General features: G+C 39.0%; 2 protein-coding genes across 2 annotated transcripts in view; one reads left to right on the top strand and one right to left on the bottom strand.

Moving 5' to 3' along the window:
- The window catches only part of LOC131833165 (trace amine-associated receptor 6-like), a 46982-nt gene extending 44092 nt beyond the window's left edge, over window positions 1-2890 (top strand). Inside the window, 2 exon segments of the mRNA XM_059176348.1 lie at window positions 2330-2603; window positions 2605-2890. Coding sequence (XP_059032331.1) covers window positions 2330-2603; window positions 2605-2890 — 560 coding nt within the window.
- A 4456-nt stretch (window positions 2891-7346) lies between these two features.
- LOC131833163 (trace amine-associated receptor 5) lies at window positions 7347-8360 on the bottom strand. The gene has a single exon (XM_059176345.1). It carries the CDS (start codon window positions 8358-8360, stop codon window positions 7347-7349), a length of 1014 nt encoding a protein of 337 aa, XP_059032328.1.
- Window positions 8361-16374: the final 8014 nt, after the last annotated feature.

Here is a 16374-nt window from a genome sequence, read left to right as displayed (position 1 = left end):
AGGGCAGGGTGCTGGTAGGGATCTGGAGCATAGTTGTGGGACAGGTGCTGTGTGGGGAGCAGCATGAGATATGGGAGAAATGGACACAAGGTTAAGATGATTTTCCCACGTAGTGGGGATTTGTGCAGAGGTCAGTGTGTGGGAGGGGAGAGGACATAATATATACATATATACGGTGACGGGCACAAATTTTAGCTACCGCTTACTCAGGCATGCCACAATGCGATTTATTTTTCTGCAGTATTCTTAAATCTTGCTTAGAGGCTCATATCCCACCAGGAACAAGACATAGATCTCAGTAAATTTAGGGATTCTGCTCCTTTTCCTCCAGGGTGGCATCCAAACTCCAGGAAATTCCACAACAGCATCTGTGAGTGTTCTTGGAAGTCTGTCTATGTTTCCCTTCCTCTAAGGTGCAGACTCCACAACATCCCCCTCCAGGAAGGAAAGTGCTTCTTCCAGCCCTGCTGGGAAGTTCAGTCTTTCAAAACAGGTGCCCCAGCCAGAGATCTCTGTGTGCCCTGGTTGGCGCTTAGGTACCCAACTCAACCTTCTTTTTCTTGCTAGGGAAACATTAAATTAAAAAAAAAAAAATCCAACCTGAGATTGGAGATGTTTAAAATCACCTTCCTTGCTTCTCCTCTTTCTAAGTCACCTCCTTGCTGTCAACACAATCTAAAAGCCCATATTGGTTTCTGTTTGTTTGTTTGTTTCTTTTGTTTTCCTGCTGATCACTCTGCATTGCCTATTTATTTGTTTAAAGATTTTATTTATTTATTTGATAGAGAGTGACACAGACAGGGGGAGTGGCATGCAGAGGGAGAGGGAGACACAGGCTTCCCACTGAGTAGCATCCTAGAATCATGACCTGACCTGAAGGCAGACAGATGCTTAACTGACTGAGCCACCCAGGCATTCCTATATCTGCCTGCTTAATGAAAAATATTATGTAGAACTCTTCTGAACACATTTCATCACAGTCTTTTGGTATTTCTGAAATCAACAGTGACTTCTGAGACTCCATTTCAACTCTTTAATCAATACTCTTACAGGATCATGGTCATCACTCTAAATACCATGTTGTTTTTTAATACTTTCTTTGTAATGTATTTCATCAATCTCAAAATGTCCTCAAGGTATGTGACATTTTCTACTTGTTGGTAGCCAGGGCAGATGCAAAAAATAATTCTTACTGGGACAAAAAAAAAAAAAAAAAAAGCTGCACTCTTTTGTGTTTCTATAACAGAAACCTAATAAGGTGGCCAAGTCAGGATTGAGAATAGGGGAAGATTTAAGTCTATGCACTAAGTAATCGTTGGCCCCAAAACCATAATGGCTAAGGTAATTTAATATAAAGAATTGTTTTGTAGAATGACTTTCCTGAAAACCACTGCTGAAAATAATCTTCCAAGTTCACATCTTACTATAGGGATTCCAAAGAAATTTTCCCATTGATGGCATTTATTTCTCTGGAAGGACTGCATGTCTTAGTCAGCAATGTAGGTCAGACAATATAGAGATAAAGATGAGAAAAAGTGATCCTTGAACCACACAGTTACATCCCATATTAGAGTCTTTGTGAAGAGAAATGCTAAAGACAAAAAATAAAGGTGTTTATGATTAAAGGGAAATTTTTTTATTAAAAGGAAATTTTATCAAATTAAGGGAGCCAGCTCTTTGTTAACTGAAATGAACCCCCTCAGTAATCTTGCATTATATAATTTTAATTTTGCTATAGAAATCATTGAAGATTTATAATAAAAATGGAAAATTGAAGAATATAATAGAGATATTCTCTGATAATTTTCTTAGGCATCCTTATAGATCTTTTTCTCAGGTGTATTGAAAAGTGGAATCCTACATCTTTGTGAAAATCAAGGACAGAATTTTCCATATGCACCGTGAGCACCGACTCATCCCTCTCTACAGCCGAGCAGCTCGAGACCAGAACGTGACCCCATCCTGCCTAAAAGTTCCCTGCTCACCGGGACCCCGGCTAATGCTCTATGCACTGTTAGGCTCTGGAGCTGTGCTGGCTGTGTTTGGAAATCTCCTCGTGCTGATTTCCATCCTGCATATAAAACCAAGGTTCTCCTCGCCTCTCTGGCCTCTGCTGACTTCCAGGGTGTGACTGTCACACCCTTCAGAGCAGTCAGGTCCGTGCAGAGCTGCTGGTGCTTTGGGCCAAGTTTCTGTCCCTTCCACACGTGCTGTGATGTGGCATTTGGTTACTCTTCTCTCTTCCACTTGGATTTCCTCTCCCTGGACAGGCGCATTGCTGTTACTGACCCTCTGGTCTATCCTAGCAAGTTCCCGTCATCTGGGTCAGGGATGTGCGTCAGCGTCTCCTGGACCCTGCCCCTTGTCTACAGCGGGGCTGTGTTCTACACAGGTGTCTGTGATGATGGGCTGGAGGGACTCTCTAGTGCCCTCAACTGTGTAGGAGGATGTCAAAACTGGGTGTTAATAGATTTTCTAGCCTTGTTCATACCTACTCTTAATATGGCAATTCTCTCTAGCAATCTTTTTCTTGTGGCTAGACGACAGGCTAAAAAGATTGAACATACTTGGAGGCAAGACAACAGTTATAAATCCAGAGTGGCTAAGAGAGAGAAAAGCCACTATAACCCTGCGTATCATGGTGATAGCATTTATGATTTCATGGTTACTATATAGTATTGACTCATTAATTGATGCTTGTATGGACTTCATGACCCCCGCCTGTATTTATGAGATTTGCTGTTGGTGTGCTTATTATGATTCATCCATGAATCTTTTGAGTTATGCTTTATTTTACCCATGATTCAGGAAAGACATCAAAGTTATTGTGAGTGGTTGGGTTTTCAAGGACAGTTCAGCCACCATAAATGTGTTGTCCAAACAAATGTAAGCAGTTGGACTGAAGAAGTTAAAGAAATCTTTACAATTTCCAAATGAAATGAATTTTAAAAATCAAATAGGACTATTCATAAGGAGAAAACAAATTATTCTTCAAATTTAAAAGGGTAGATCAATGTGTTTCCAGTCATGTTAAGATGTGCACTTCATTGTCGTTTTTCCAAAAGCGTGCAATTTCCTAATAAATGTTAAATTTTTATTTGCTAATTATTTCAGAGCTCAGCATATCCCACTTCCTAAATATACTTTCCTCCCTCATTTCTTTTAATTCATTTAATTCATGGACTTGGGCCAAGTTTCTGTCCCAAGCACCAAAACTTTGTCTTACAAAGTTTTTCACTCTCTCAAAACCTTGCCTTCAGAAGGTTCTTGCTTTCTTTTGCTTTGGTTAATTTCCCAAGGGAGGCTTTTGGGGAAAAAATGGCTTTTGGGGGGGGGGGGAGCAGTTAAATGTATTGTGTTTAATGTCTGAGGAGAGAGATCTGAAGTATTTATCTATAAATTGTGTGTAGAGTAACACAGACACCTTGTCTGATTCAGAATCAGGAGAGATCTCTTGGGGGTTGGAGGGCATCCACAAACATAGACTCCATCCTGACCCGGCTGTTGTGATTGCCAAATGAATTACTATTATCCTGTGTAATTATTTCCTCCAGCAGTGCGGGAAGCAAAAGCCATTGTACTTCCCCAAATGATGCTAGGGTGATTATTTGTCTCCTCTTTTTGCTGCTGTTATTACCGTGCAAACTGTGTAAATGGTTGGCACGCAGGGAACTCTATGCTATTCTGTTCAAACATATTAAATATAACTTTTCATTGGGGGAGATTCTCTTCTGAAAGCAGTCTCTTGTTCTTTTTTCTGTAGCAAAACTTAATTTCAACAAAAAGTTTGCTAGTTTGGGGAGATAAGTGAAATATACATCAATAAAAACATTCACATACTCATCTTTTTTTTCATGTATGAATGATGAACCTCGTGCCCACATTGCACCAAAGCAGTGCTGGGTTACACAGAAACAGGCAATGGGATCCTACCTTTATCTTTAAGAATCTGGAACTCTGGCAAGAAGCAATGTTGTTAACTGCAGAAAATTTTAGAAGGACAAACACTAGCTCAGCTAGATTAAGGTCAGTATCAATACTGACAAGTCATGTTGATAGCAGAGTGTCCTTGTCATGATGTGATGAGAACGGCATGTTATTTCTATGGTCCTTCTCCCAAAGAAAACCCCTATAATCCCTATGTAATTAGGAGAAAGTCTTCAGATAAACCCTTGCTGAGGACTGTCCTACAAAATATCTGACCAGGTCTCCTCAAAACCATCAAGGTCATCAAAGAGAGGGGGAGTAAAAGAAACTGTCAGGGTCTAGAGGAGCCCAAGGAGACATAACAACTAAATGTAGAGTCATAAATGGGAAGTCGGAACAGAGGAAGGACAGCAGGGAAACCTGAAGAAATCTGAATCATGTATGGACTTTTTATTGATACATTAAAAATAACACAACAATGTTGGTTCATTAATCGTAAGACATGTATGATACTAATTTAAAATGTTAATAATAAGAGAAATGGGGGACAGGATATAGGAACTATCTGTACAGTCTCTGCAACTTTCTTATAAATTTAAAACTATTCTAAAATAATAAAAAGTTTATTTTTAAAATATAGGGTAAACAGTTACGTGAGGACAATGGGCATTAATCCTTATATTGACTAATTCACTGATCCGTTTCACTAATATCTTTGAAGACCTAGTATTCTGGGTTCAGTTTTTCAGGAATACAGAACAAAAACCTTAGAAAATCTTATAAAGAAAAACTGATCTACTGACAATTACGGCTTGGAATTCATAAAGGTTTAAATGATAAAAGATGCCTTTGAGGGGTGCCTGGGTGGCTCAGATGATTAAGTGTCTGCCTTCATCTCAGGGTCCTGGGATCAAGCTCCACATTGGCCTCCCTGGTCAGCCGGGAGTCTGCTTCTCTCTCCCCACTCCTGCTCTCTCTCTCTCAATCTCACTCTCTGTCTTTCAAATAAATAAATAAATATCTAAAAAAAAAAAAAAAGAAAAGATGTATTCGAGGAACACAGAAGAAAGGAGAATTGACATCTCGCTTGGAAGAATAGGGAGACGTATTAAAGGAGTAGCATTTAAGCTGGGCCTTAAGAGATTAAGAAGAGTTTTTTGCAGGAGGCAAATGATGAAAAAGGATTTTCAGGCTGAAGGAATAGCATGACCAAAGAAACTGAGAAGGTACAGAGTGTTCACAAAATATGGAGATAAAATAACTAAACAGTTACCAAGGGAATAGTCACCCTTTTGACCTTCCTGAGGTTGGCATTCAAGATCTTCCACCTTTCCTCGGCCGTCATACCCCCAGACACCTTCCATTTCGATGTGGAGACATTCTTACTCCTCTGCTCAGGGTTTGACTCTAATTCTTACTATCTTCCGAGCCAACATTTCCCAAATGAGGCTTTATCAGACAGTCATCCTATAAAGTTCTCCAGGGAAAAAAATTTTCTGCATCAACAATGTTTTGGAGTTACTGCATACTGTATCCTGCTCTTGGAGAATAACATAAGGCATGACATATTAAAGACTCGGAAAAGTCCTGTTTCAACAAAAACCTGCCTACCATTGTTTAAGTCTGCATTTAAAAAATTTGTGTGCAGGGCTCCTGGATGGCTCAGTGAGTTAAGCCTCTGCCTTTGGCTCAGATCATGATCTCAGGGTCCTGGGATGGAGCCCTGCATCAGGATCTCTGCTTAGCAGGAAGCCTGCTTCTCTTCCTCTCTCTCTCTGCCTGCCTCTCTGCCAACTTATAATATCTGTCAAATAAATAAATAAAACCTTAAAAAAATTTATGTGAAGTTGCAACTTATGACATAGCTGAGTGTTCTTCTAGGACATACAGTGCCATGTTCAGTGGATTGAGAAGAAGTTTGGATTTATTTCTAGGCAGAGGAAACTATGTTTTTAAAAATAATGACTGATTTATCCCTTTTAATTTTATTTATTCCTATATCTAAAACATGTGTCCCTTAATGTCTCAAAATTATGTATATTATGATGAGTTTTAATTTAGAATTCTGTTTTCATTTAGCTACGTGATAATACTTCAGTTAATTGGAAAGGAAAGAATAATTACTTCCAAAGAAAAATTAGGCTTTAAAAATATGTTTACAATAAATAATTTTTAATTATAAAGACAATAAAGTCAATAGAAGTTATCTTTCTATCCAGAAAGAAAGAAATGGAGTAAAATAAATTCATTTCAGCTAACTTCAAGGACAAACTAAAACATTACTTCTTTATTTATGGAGATTGATTGGCTTATGTTTATATCTATGTTACATCTATCCATATTATTTGTACTTCAGAGACCTCAAATTAATTTACAAATAAGTTTTCCAAACAAGCAATTATTAATTTGAAAAGCATTCAGTAAGAAATGTGGGAATTACTAGAGACCTGTTGGAAAAGATTTAGGAAGAAGACAGAAGCAAAATGTACATAAAAGATGTCAGTGTCTTTACTAGTAACAGCTTGTAAGAAACACTTGGTTCAATGCTGAGCAAGCATGTGGGATAGGTATTTGTTTTTCCAAAGAAAATCATGTACTCGTGTCCCTGGAAAGATAGTAGGTCTAACTTATGTGATTTTTTTTAAAAACGAAGAAATATTACAATGGCGATATGTGGATCATTATCATTTTACAAAATAGTCCATTATTTCCAAGTTTCAATTATTAAAGGAAATGGAGGAGATATCCATTTAAGAATATAATACGTTAACTCAGTAATCATTGAAATGGGCGAATCCAGCTTACAATCCTGTTTAGTAGTGGGATTCCACAAAGACATGGATTCTAAAGGGAACATTATAAAAAAGAAACAGTCTGAACACTTAACTATGACTATAAAAAGTGATGTGAATTAGGATGCAAGTAACATTGCTGAAAAGTAAATTACACAATATTTGAGCTTCAGGAGACATTAGAGAAGAAACAGTATGAAAATCCAATTTTCTAGCTGAAACTCCGTGAGATACAAAGGAATTCAAAGATTGCCAAAATAGTCTCACCTGGCACTGGCAGATGGCAGGACCAGGAGAGGACTCAGAAATCCCAGCTTCTGTGCTCTTTTCCTTCACCTCTGTATCTCCTCTGTCTCAATGAAGTAACAAATAAGGAGCCCAATATTTTCACAGAATTTTAACTTATCCAAGGAATATTCGGTTGACTTCATTCTCTCCTTTCCTACACTCTCCTATAGAAACACTGAATAAAGAATGACTGTATTTCTTTTTGAATTAAGAAGTTTTTCCCCACCACTCAAACCGTGGTGTCCTAAGAAGCATGTCCACAACCTCATGACACCACACAGCCCACTGCCACAGCACCATTCATCCTTCCTACTCCTTGCCTGCATTCAGTTAAAGAAGTCATTCTTGGTACAAATCAATAGTGCGTGTCCGAGATGAGAAGATCTCCCCACTCAGGCAGAGTTTCAGTGCCTTTCTGAACCATCGGTAGGAAAAAACATAGATGATAGGGTTGCAGGCTGAGTTGAAGTAAGCAAACCAGATAAAAATGTCAAAGATCAGTGGTGGTGTGATGAAGTTAAGAAGGCTGTCAACCAGCGTGTCAATGGTGAAGGGAAGCCAACACAAGAGGTATATCCCCACAGCGATGCCCAGAGTCTTGGCAGCTTTTCTTTCACGTTTGGTAGCCCCAGCCAGGTTTTTGCTCAAGGTATTGATCTGTTGAGCCTGCCTTGTGGCAACCACAAAAATCTTCACATACAAGCTGATCATGATGAGGCAGGGGAAAAAGAACATAGGAAAGTTTAGCCAGCCCCAAAACTTATTGAATAGCAGTTGGCAACTGCCAACACAAGGCATCTCTTCCAGCCACTGACTGAGCGCATTCTCTACCACATCTGTGTAGAGGAAGAAGGCAGTGTAAACTGCTGGGATCCCCCACCCTGCCAGGATGTACCTGAAGGCTACCCTGACCGTGAACTTGGAGGGATAGATCAGGGGCTCACAGATGGCACAGTGGCGGTCAATGGAAATGAAACAGAGATGGAAGATGGAGGTGAGGCAGAAGAGGGTGTCCAAGTAGGTATGCAGGCGGCAGAGGAAGTCTCCAAAGTACCAGCAGCTCTCTACTGAGCGAACGGTACTGAGGGGCAGCACTAGCAGACCCAGAAACATATCAGCCAGAGCCAGGGAGAGCAGCAAGAAGTTGGTGGGAGAGTGAAGCACTTTGAAGTAGGACACAGCAAACACCACAAACAAATTTCCTAGGACTGTAATCAGCATGCCTGATGCACAGGCCAGGTAGATGGCCAACCGAATGTCCAGAGGATGGATTGTCCTGGGGCAAGACCCATTCATCTGGTAGCAGAATTTTGTGGAATGTTCTTCAGCACCTTGGATGAGGACAGCTGTCATTTATGATTTCTTCTTTTCCTCTCTCTCTGGGAACTGGCCACCTGTCCCACCCCCCAAAAAAAGACATAGAGGAGAAACTGAAGAGCAGTTTGGAACCTAGTGCAATTTCCTGCGGTACTGAATAAAATGTGCTCCAAAAATCAAAGCAACGTGGGATTTAAGATCTCCTAAGAGTCATTTCTATGCAAACTCTGTTTTGTCTGACTGGGCACTTTTGAAAAGAGTGTAGAAGAAGAGTGTAGACTGTATCTTCAAGGAAAAAGAAGAAGAATGTAATCTAAATGTTCCCACAAAGACAAAACAGGCAATGTCACAGTAGGTGTTATACAATTATTGAGAGGGTGCCTCTGCCATTTTGATAAGCTCACCCTTTGGTCTGAACCAAAGGAAGAATTCATTCTTTGTAACAAATCATCACTTGGGGAAGGAGTAACTTCTGGCTCCTCCCTTCAAGACTTAAATAAAATGACAGTAATTAACAGCTTAAGCTTTTTAATTACATGTCCACTTTCCCAAGAAAATAATTCAAAATGCAAATAATTAAAAGAATAGAAAATGACCCGATTTCAGTTCTGCTGCTGCACAATTCTTAAAGAGAACACACATTGTTTATACATCTCTAAAGAGCTATGTGGTTTGAAAAAGTATTTCTTCTATCTTAACACTAACCTGTGAAATTTTAAACAAGTTCTAATAAAAATGAATCAACGTTTCTAAGCTGCTTACATAGGTAGGAATCAGAATCACTTCCTCAGAAGAAGCTCTTCTTGTAGCAGGTGAACATAGGTATGTAGAATTCTCTCCTAGCAGCAAAGAGGACAGATGTGCAATCAGGATATGATTTTATACTCCAGATAGAAACCAGTCCTCACTGTGTATGTCACACAAATGAGGGATAGAGGAGCACCAAGGGACCTAGTTTGCACTACTCACAAGTGTCAGGAGCTTGAGGCTCCTACTTGGGACAGGATCATTTATCCTGCCAATTAATTAGAGATAATTGAAGACATTGGTTTTTATATGTTGTTTAGTTTTATTTTTGGTAAGTTTCATATATCCCTTCTGCTTTAGGATTATTCGTGTACACTTTTTTCAACAAAATAGTTGAGAATAATTGATCATAAGCCCTTTGGTTTGTGACCTCCACATTGGATTCATCATGATTTTTTTTTTTTTTTTTTTTTTTTTTAGCTCTTAGGTTTTATCTTGGTTAAAAAAATCACAGTAGATAAAACAGTGCCCTGAATACAGCAGTTAGATTCTGGTTCTGTTACTGCCTAGGTCATGATTTATACCCTTTATCCCTCTGTCTCCTAATTGGTAAGAGTACCTATAATTATACTTAAACGTCCCTACTTCACATGGATATTATCAAGGAAAATAATATATTCAACCATGTTCTTGTTGGGGGCCTTGTGCCTAGAAGGGGTTAACCCAACAGAGCAACAGTTCTTGGGAACCTCTTCAACCGAGGACCTTTGCAGGTGGCGAGCTAGAGTGCCACTGTGTCTCCCTGCTGATTGTTATGAGAACTTTGTGAGGTTTGGCTTGTTGCCATTGCAGCTGCTGTCTCAAGACTAAGTTAATAAGGCTCCTGTGTTTTGTGAATATTGAGTTATGGCCTAAGTGTCTAAACCACGAAGGTCAAGGCTGTCTGATATCTCTGCATGGCCAGCTACTCTCAGGCCAAAATAGAAACTAGAACCAGATGTACAGGAGGTGATTCCCTTACTGTGTGGTGTAAATCAGAACTCTGCGAAATAGACTTTGGCACTTGCTTGACACGTTTGCCTGAGTCCCTCCTGTTCCCCACACTCCCTTTCTTCATTCTCCTCTCCTTCAACCCTGCTCCCTCTTGTCGCGCCGGCTGCGACATAGTCTGCTCTCTGATTCTTGGTACCAAACCTCCAGAGGATGAAATGCCTCTTTATGGCCTTAGAGAGATCATTACACAATATAAGTCAAAATGACATTGCAAAAATGACATAATTCTAAATGTGACAAGAGATTACATCTGCCAGCAGAGCCTTTCATAGAAGGTATAGAGGTCAAAAAAAAAAAAAAAAAAAAAAAGAAGGAAAGAAAATGGAAAAAAAAAAAAAATGAAGGAAGTTGGCAGGCATCTCTACCCTCTCTACACAGCCTGGGCTAAACCCAGTAGTGATTGTTGGAAATTTGCCTTGTACCAGGTCCATGTGCACGAAAACAGATTTCTGACTCCAGAACTTGATAATCAGACCAGGAAGGATCCTGCATTACCACAAACCATGACACCCCTCTGTTTATAAGACATAGTCCATCGGCGATCAGCCAGGAAGTCCTACAGTTCTAAGTTTAATGTGACCAATAGTGTGTGAAAAATAAGGACAAATCCCTTACAAATAAAATAAGGCCTAAAGGAGGAAATTCTCTGTTAAAAAAAAATGTTTTGTTTATTTGGGGGGATATATTACATCAAACCTGAAATGCAATATGGAATCACAAGTCTATTTGGAGATACAGAATTTAAAATGACTATTTCTAGTGGGGCGTTTGGGTGGCTGAGTGGGTTAAAGCCTCTGCTTTTGGCTCGGGTCATGATCTCAGGGTTCTGGGATTGAGCCCCACATCGGGCTCCGCATCAGGCTCTCTGCTCAGCAGGGAGCCTGCTTTCCCTCTCTCTCTCTGCCTGCCTCTCTGCCAACTTGTGATCTGCTGTGTCAAAGAAATAAATAAAATCTTTAAAAAAAAAGACTATTTCTAGTTTTGTGATCCCTAGATCAGAAATTACCTAATTCTCTGCACCCAGTTTTCTCATCCATTAATTGAGTATAATACACTACCTACACCACAAATTTATCATGACGATGAATGAATGTTAAGAACAGTACCTGTCAGAGTAAGCAGAATTGGACAGATAAGAGTGTGAGTGGATATTATTTCAGACCCCATGTCAACCCTCCCAATTTAGGGCTCTCGTTCCCTCTTCCACTCACTTTCAGAAATACATTCCAGTTACATAACAGCTAGAAGGAAAAGTCATTGGAGTCTAGAACCTCTAGGTTTTCTTGCTTATCTCAGGATTCAGGGATGCTCCTTTCCCCCTGCTTGCCTCAAAGTGGCTATTTATTTTAAGAAACAGGAAATAACTGTAAGTGAAATATTTATGAGAAAGTCAAAATTTTGTTTGATTTAGGATTTTAACAATTAGTCTTGCTATTTTAATATCACTAAAGCCACTAGTCTAGGCCACAAAACAGGAATATTAGTGTTTTCCCGCCGAAGCAATGTCAGACTCCCTTGAAATAAACTACCGAGTTTTGGTCCAGCAGAGAGAAAGGCAGCTAGGTGATATTCTAAAAAAGAAAAAAATCAAACCAATGATCTCCAAGGAACATGTAAATCTTCAGCAACGTTACGGAAACGCAGTTACTAAGTGTTTAAGAATTGCCTCTGCTTGTTTTTGTAGTCTAAAACAGCAATCACTGTTGGTGACTAAGGTCTGAGGAAGTGAGGGCTTTCTTTTCTTTTATTTCATTTTCCTTTCCTTTCTTTCCTTCTTTTTTTTTTTAACAGAAAGAATTGTAAAAAAAAAATTCCCTTGAAAGGAAGAAAGAAAGAAAGAAAGAAAGAAACAATTTGTTTAAGGAGTATAAATTTTCCAGTTTTTAGTAGCCCCTCTGTAATCCATAGACCAATTAAATGCATATGAAAGGAAAAACGTAGGTTAGCAGTAGATGAAGTAAAAACCATGGGATTTATCAAGAGATAGACCTGGCTTTGAATCTTCTAATATAGGAGAAGTTGCATAATCTCTTAAAGGAACTGGGGTTTGAGCTAGGGGTTATAGGGAATGCTAAGATTCGATATTTCAGGGGTTGGAAATGGCTCCCTTGTTCAATCTGATGACACATTGCTTTGACAGTTTTCCCTCTACCCCAAGCTGGGCAAAAATTTCCTCTACCATATTCCCATAGCTTATTGTGCTTGGCTCTATCACAGAACGTATTACCATGTTGTGAAATTAAGTAGCTATGTCTCTCATATTAGACTGTAACTCCCTTGAAGCCAGGATTTCAGTTTTATTCATCTCTGAACCACAAACAGTCAAAGTAGCCGTTGGCACATAGTAGATGCTCAGTACATGCTTATTGAACTGAGTGGTTTTTCAATACAGAGAGCACGGTGTCCATGGCAGCCATCGTCCTCCTGAAATAATGGCTGCTCTAGTCAACCTAGATACATTCTGGAAAGAAGAACATTGGATTTGGAATAATAATGGAATGATTCACTTTTTCTAGGAATAGCCACCTCCCACTTGGGAAGAGCTTGTGGTGTTGTTTTGAGTAATAATTGAGCTGATGTTCACGGGCATTTTTTGTACATGACAAAAGTTCTTCATGAAGGTAAGGAGTGATTATGACTACAACAGAAGCTTCCACTCACTCTTTCATTTCTCCTCTGTTTAGCTATGCTTTTAGTGGGCAAAAGAAAATGCTGGTCTACAAAAGGACCCATGGCCTCAGATCCAAGTTCCTTGATATTGTCACATGTTTTATGCTATTCTGAGAGCAAACGACAAAATGAGTTATGTACTGAGTGAAGGGCTGCCCTTCCTGTTCAGTCCCTAGGTTCTAGCAGTTCAACCACCTTGTGAATCCCTAAAGAGGAAGGAAGATTCATCATGGAAAGCTGATGGTAAAACGTTCCTGCCATCCTGCAGTGCTCTATTACCCCCATCAGATGCAGGAAGGAGTTCTCGCTCAGCCTAACTCCTCCTGCTTCTTTGATTCTTCAAACAGAAGGAGTACCCTAGCCTCTGGCATGTTGCCTTCAGGATTAGGGGCAGAGGAAATTGCCTCCTGAAAGACTATATTCCTACAACCATTAAAGAATAAACCAATACTCCACTAAGCATCTCAAAACCTAATTTTGATTTCAAATCCTGTCCTTTGATAATAATAATAATTTGCTGAAACATCTCAAGACCTAAATATGCCATATTCAAATGACCAAATAAAACAGTCCTCAGGAGACACTTTTTTAAAAAAAATCTATTTATTTGACAGAGAGTGAGAAAGAGAGCACACAAGCAGGGAGAAGGGCAGAGAGAGGGAGAAGCAGACTCCCCGCTGAGCAGGGAACCTGATGTGGGGCTCCATCCCAGGCTCCAGGGACCATGACCCAAGTCCAAGGCAGATGCCCAGTCAACTGAACCACCCAGGTGCTCCACTGGAGGTTCTTAATATTCAACAGAATATGTAGATCCAGAGAGTATTGGAAATTCTCAACCTGATAGAGATACTATTAAATGTGTTTTGGAGTAGTGAATCACTCCCAATAAATAGTTTACAGTGAGGATAGAGTCAAAAAAGCAAAAACGTTCACAATAGCATTTAAGATTTACATATTTGTGTTGTATATATATGTGTATATTATATATTATATTACATATATTTATTATGTATTTTATGATTATATTTATATAATTTATGCATAATTATACAAAATAATATAAATAATTTCATACATAATTATATAAATGTGTATAATTACATAATTACTATCATTCTATGATTATATGTATTATATGATAATATTTGTATAATTATATTAAAATTTATATAAATATATATAGAAACACTAGAAACTTCTAGGGTTAAGATGTCCTGCCTGGATGTGTGATGTCATTTGGCCAGATCATAGAATGGAGGGGTTTGCTTAACCAAATATTCTGATATTACTATAAGAATTATTGTAATAAAATGCACTTAACATTAAAACCTCTGCTAATGGTAACAAGTTTTGTCTTTAACTTATCAGTGTCTGAAGGTTATCATTCTTAAAAGCAACCTTTCTTCCTGCAAAAGTGGGCCAAGTTATAAATAAAATGCATCAGCTGCATATAAACAGTTCTAAGTTTGCAGATATATTCTACTTGGCTGGAAGACTCCTTCTGTTGAATATCTGCATTTGAGAAATTTCCCAATCTGCAATTACAAGATAGTGAGCAATATTTCTATATGACCAAATCATTCTATGAAGCACTTTTGCTAGTGAGTCACTAGGTAAGGGAAGGGAATTATCGTATGGTTTCACTTATTTGTGGAGCATAACAAATAGCATGGAGGACATGGGGAGTTAGAGGAAGATCTTATCTCTGTTCTCAGGGAGCTCACTCTATGAGCATGAAAGCTTCATTTTAAAGGTTGCAAATGTTTCTGAGTCAGTAAGTCATTTTCCTCTAAGCACTTCTGTTGGCCCTGTCCCCACGTTCCCTAATAGAATATTGTGCACATATGACCAAAAAGAACAGGAATTAAATTCAGTTCAGTTTCTTCTTTATAAATAGGCTCTTTCTTCCATCTTCTCTCCCAAGAGAAGGAGTCCCCACTTATCTAACCTTATACTTGTTTATTTCTGTGAATTTGAGTTATTCTCATTTTCTTCAGAGCTTCTATGTTTCTGTTATCCAGTGAACATGTTCAAAGATTTTTATGGAAAAGGAACCATACCAGACCCTGTAGGATACAAAAAATGGAAAATAGAAAGGTACAGCGTCATACAAAAGAAGCTTCTAGTCTAGTGAGGAACCAACACACCTGTGTACATTCAACTCTGATACAAAGCAGGAATCAGAGAAACAGGTTTGGGGCAGTAAGGTGCGCACAGAGGAAGGATGCTGGATACGTAGAGTTTGAGATCTTGATGGAGCATTCAGAAAGATACTTCACTGGTAATAAGAAATGAGGGACTCAAAGTTTGGAAGAAATAATATAGCTGGAAATAAATATATTTCAAAGAAGTGTACATAGATATGCATATTGAGGCTTTGCACTTAGCTAAGGTTATAGTAGGGCTTCTCAACAATGGAACTCTTGAAGTTTGGGGCCAGATAACCTTTTCTTGTGGGGGCTGCTCTGTGCATTGTAGACAGTTGAGCCGTATTCCTCAGCTCTACCTTCTAGATGTCAGTAGCACTTCCTCCCTGACTGCGAAAACAAAAAATGTCTCCTGACATTGCCAAAGGTCCACAAGAGGCAAATCTGTCCCTGGTGGAGAAGAACCACCAAATTAGAGAGACAGGGTGATGGTGTGAAAGGTGAAAAGAAGATTGTAAAGGATAAAATAAGTTTATGGGGTAGAAAGAAGAGAAAGACAGAAAGACACGTGAAGAAACATTTGAGACAGTAAGTATTATCCTAGAACTCTGGGGTAGGGCAGGAACTTCAGTTTGTGAATGAAGATCAAGCTTGGTGAATAATTAGTATGTACACACAGGCACTCAAAGAGGTGGAAATACCACCTATATGTTTATACACATGTTCTCTCTCCATATATATGGGTATATATATAAACATTATATATTGGGAGAAAGAAAAAATATATTCCTAAACTCTTTCTTTATTCATTCTTCTTATTCAGAAAGACTTTAATCAAAACATCACAAAACTCACATCAATCCTTTTGGAAAGAGGTTTAAGTCAGAACCACCAACAAAAACAAGGAAATAAAAAAAAGGGAAAAAAAGAGAGTAGCTGCGCCTGTCTGCTTCCTTCTCCCCTTCACATTCACGTCACTCACATGCTCAATAATTTAGGTTCCCAGTGTACTCAAGCTCGCTCTCCCACTCCTCTAAGATATAACAATAATCTTAAGAAAGACTTAGATTACCCAGTGTGGCTGCCAGTGAGTGTGGAGATCAAATAGCTGTGTCTCCTCCTCCGATGTTTACAAGAAAAAAAGAGGGTCCCCATTTGATTTAAAACAAAGAGATGAAACTCCAAATCCTTGGTAAATTCAGGAATCAGCAAACCATGGGACAGAGTTTCTTTCTATTGGAGATGCCTTCCCCACAACCCCAGAAATTGACCAGTTTGGTAGCTCTGGTACGCCCAGAAAGCTAGATCTATTCCTCCTGTTTAGGTATCCGACACCAACATGAAGACTATCTTTATCCAGCAAGTCCATGGCCCTACCTTTGGGGGAAAGAGCATCCAAGATTCCCTGACCAAAAAGAATGGCAAACATTTCC

Source organism: Mustela lutreola, chromosome 6 (genome assembly GCF_030435805.1).
Source record: "Mustela lutreola isolate mMusLut2 chromosome 6, mMusLut2.pri, whole genome shotgun sequence".
NCBI lineage: Eukaryota > Metazoa > Chordata > Mammalia > Carnivora > Mustelidae > Mustela > Mustela lutreola.
Note: the sequence above shows the minus strand (reverse complement) of the source record. Positions and strands in the feature narration are given on the sequence as shown.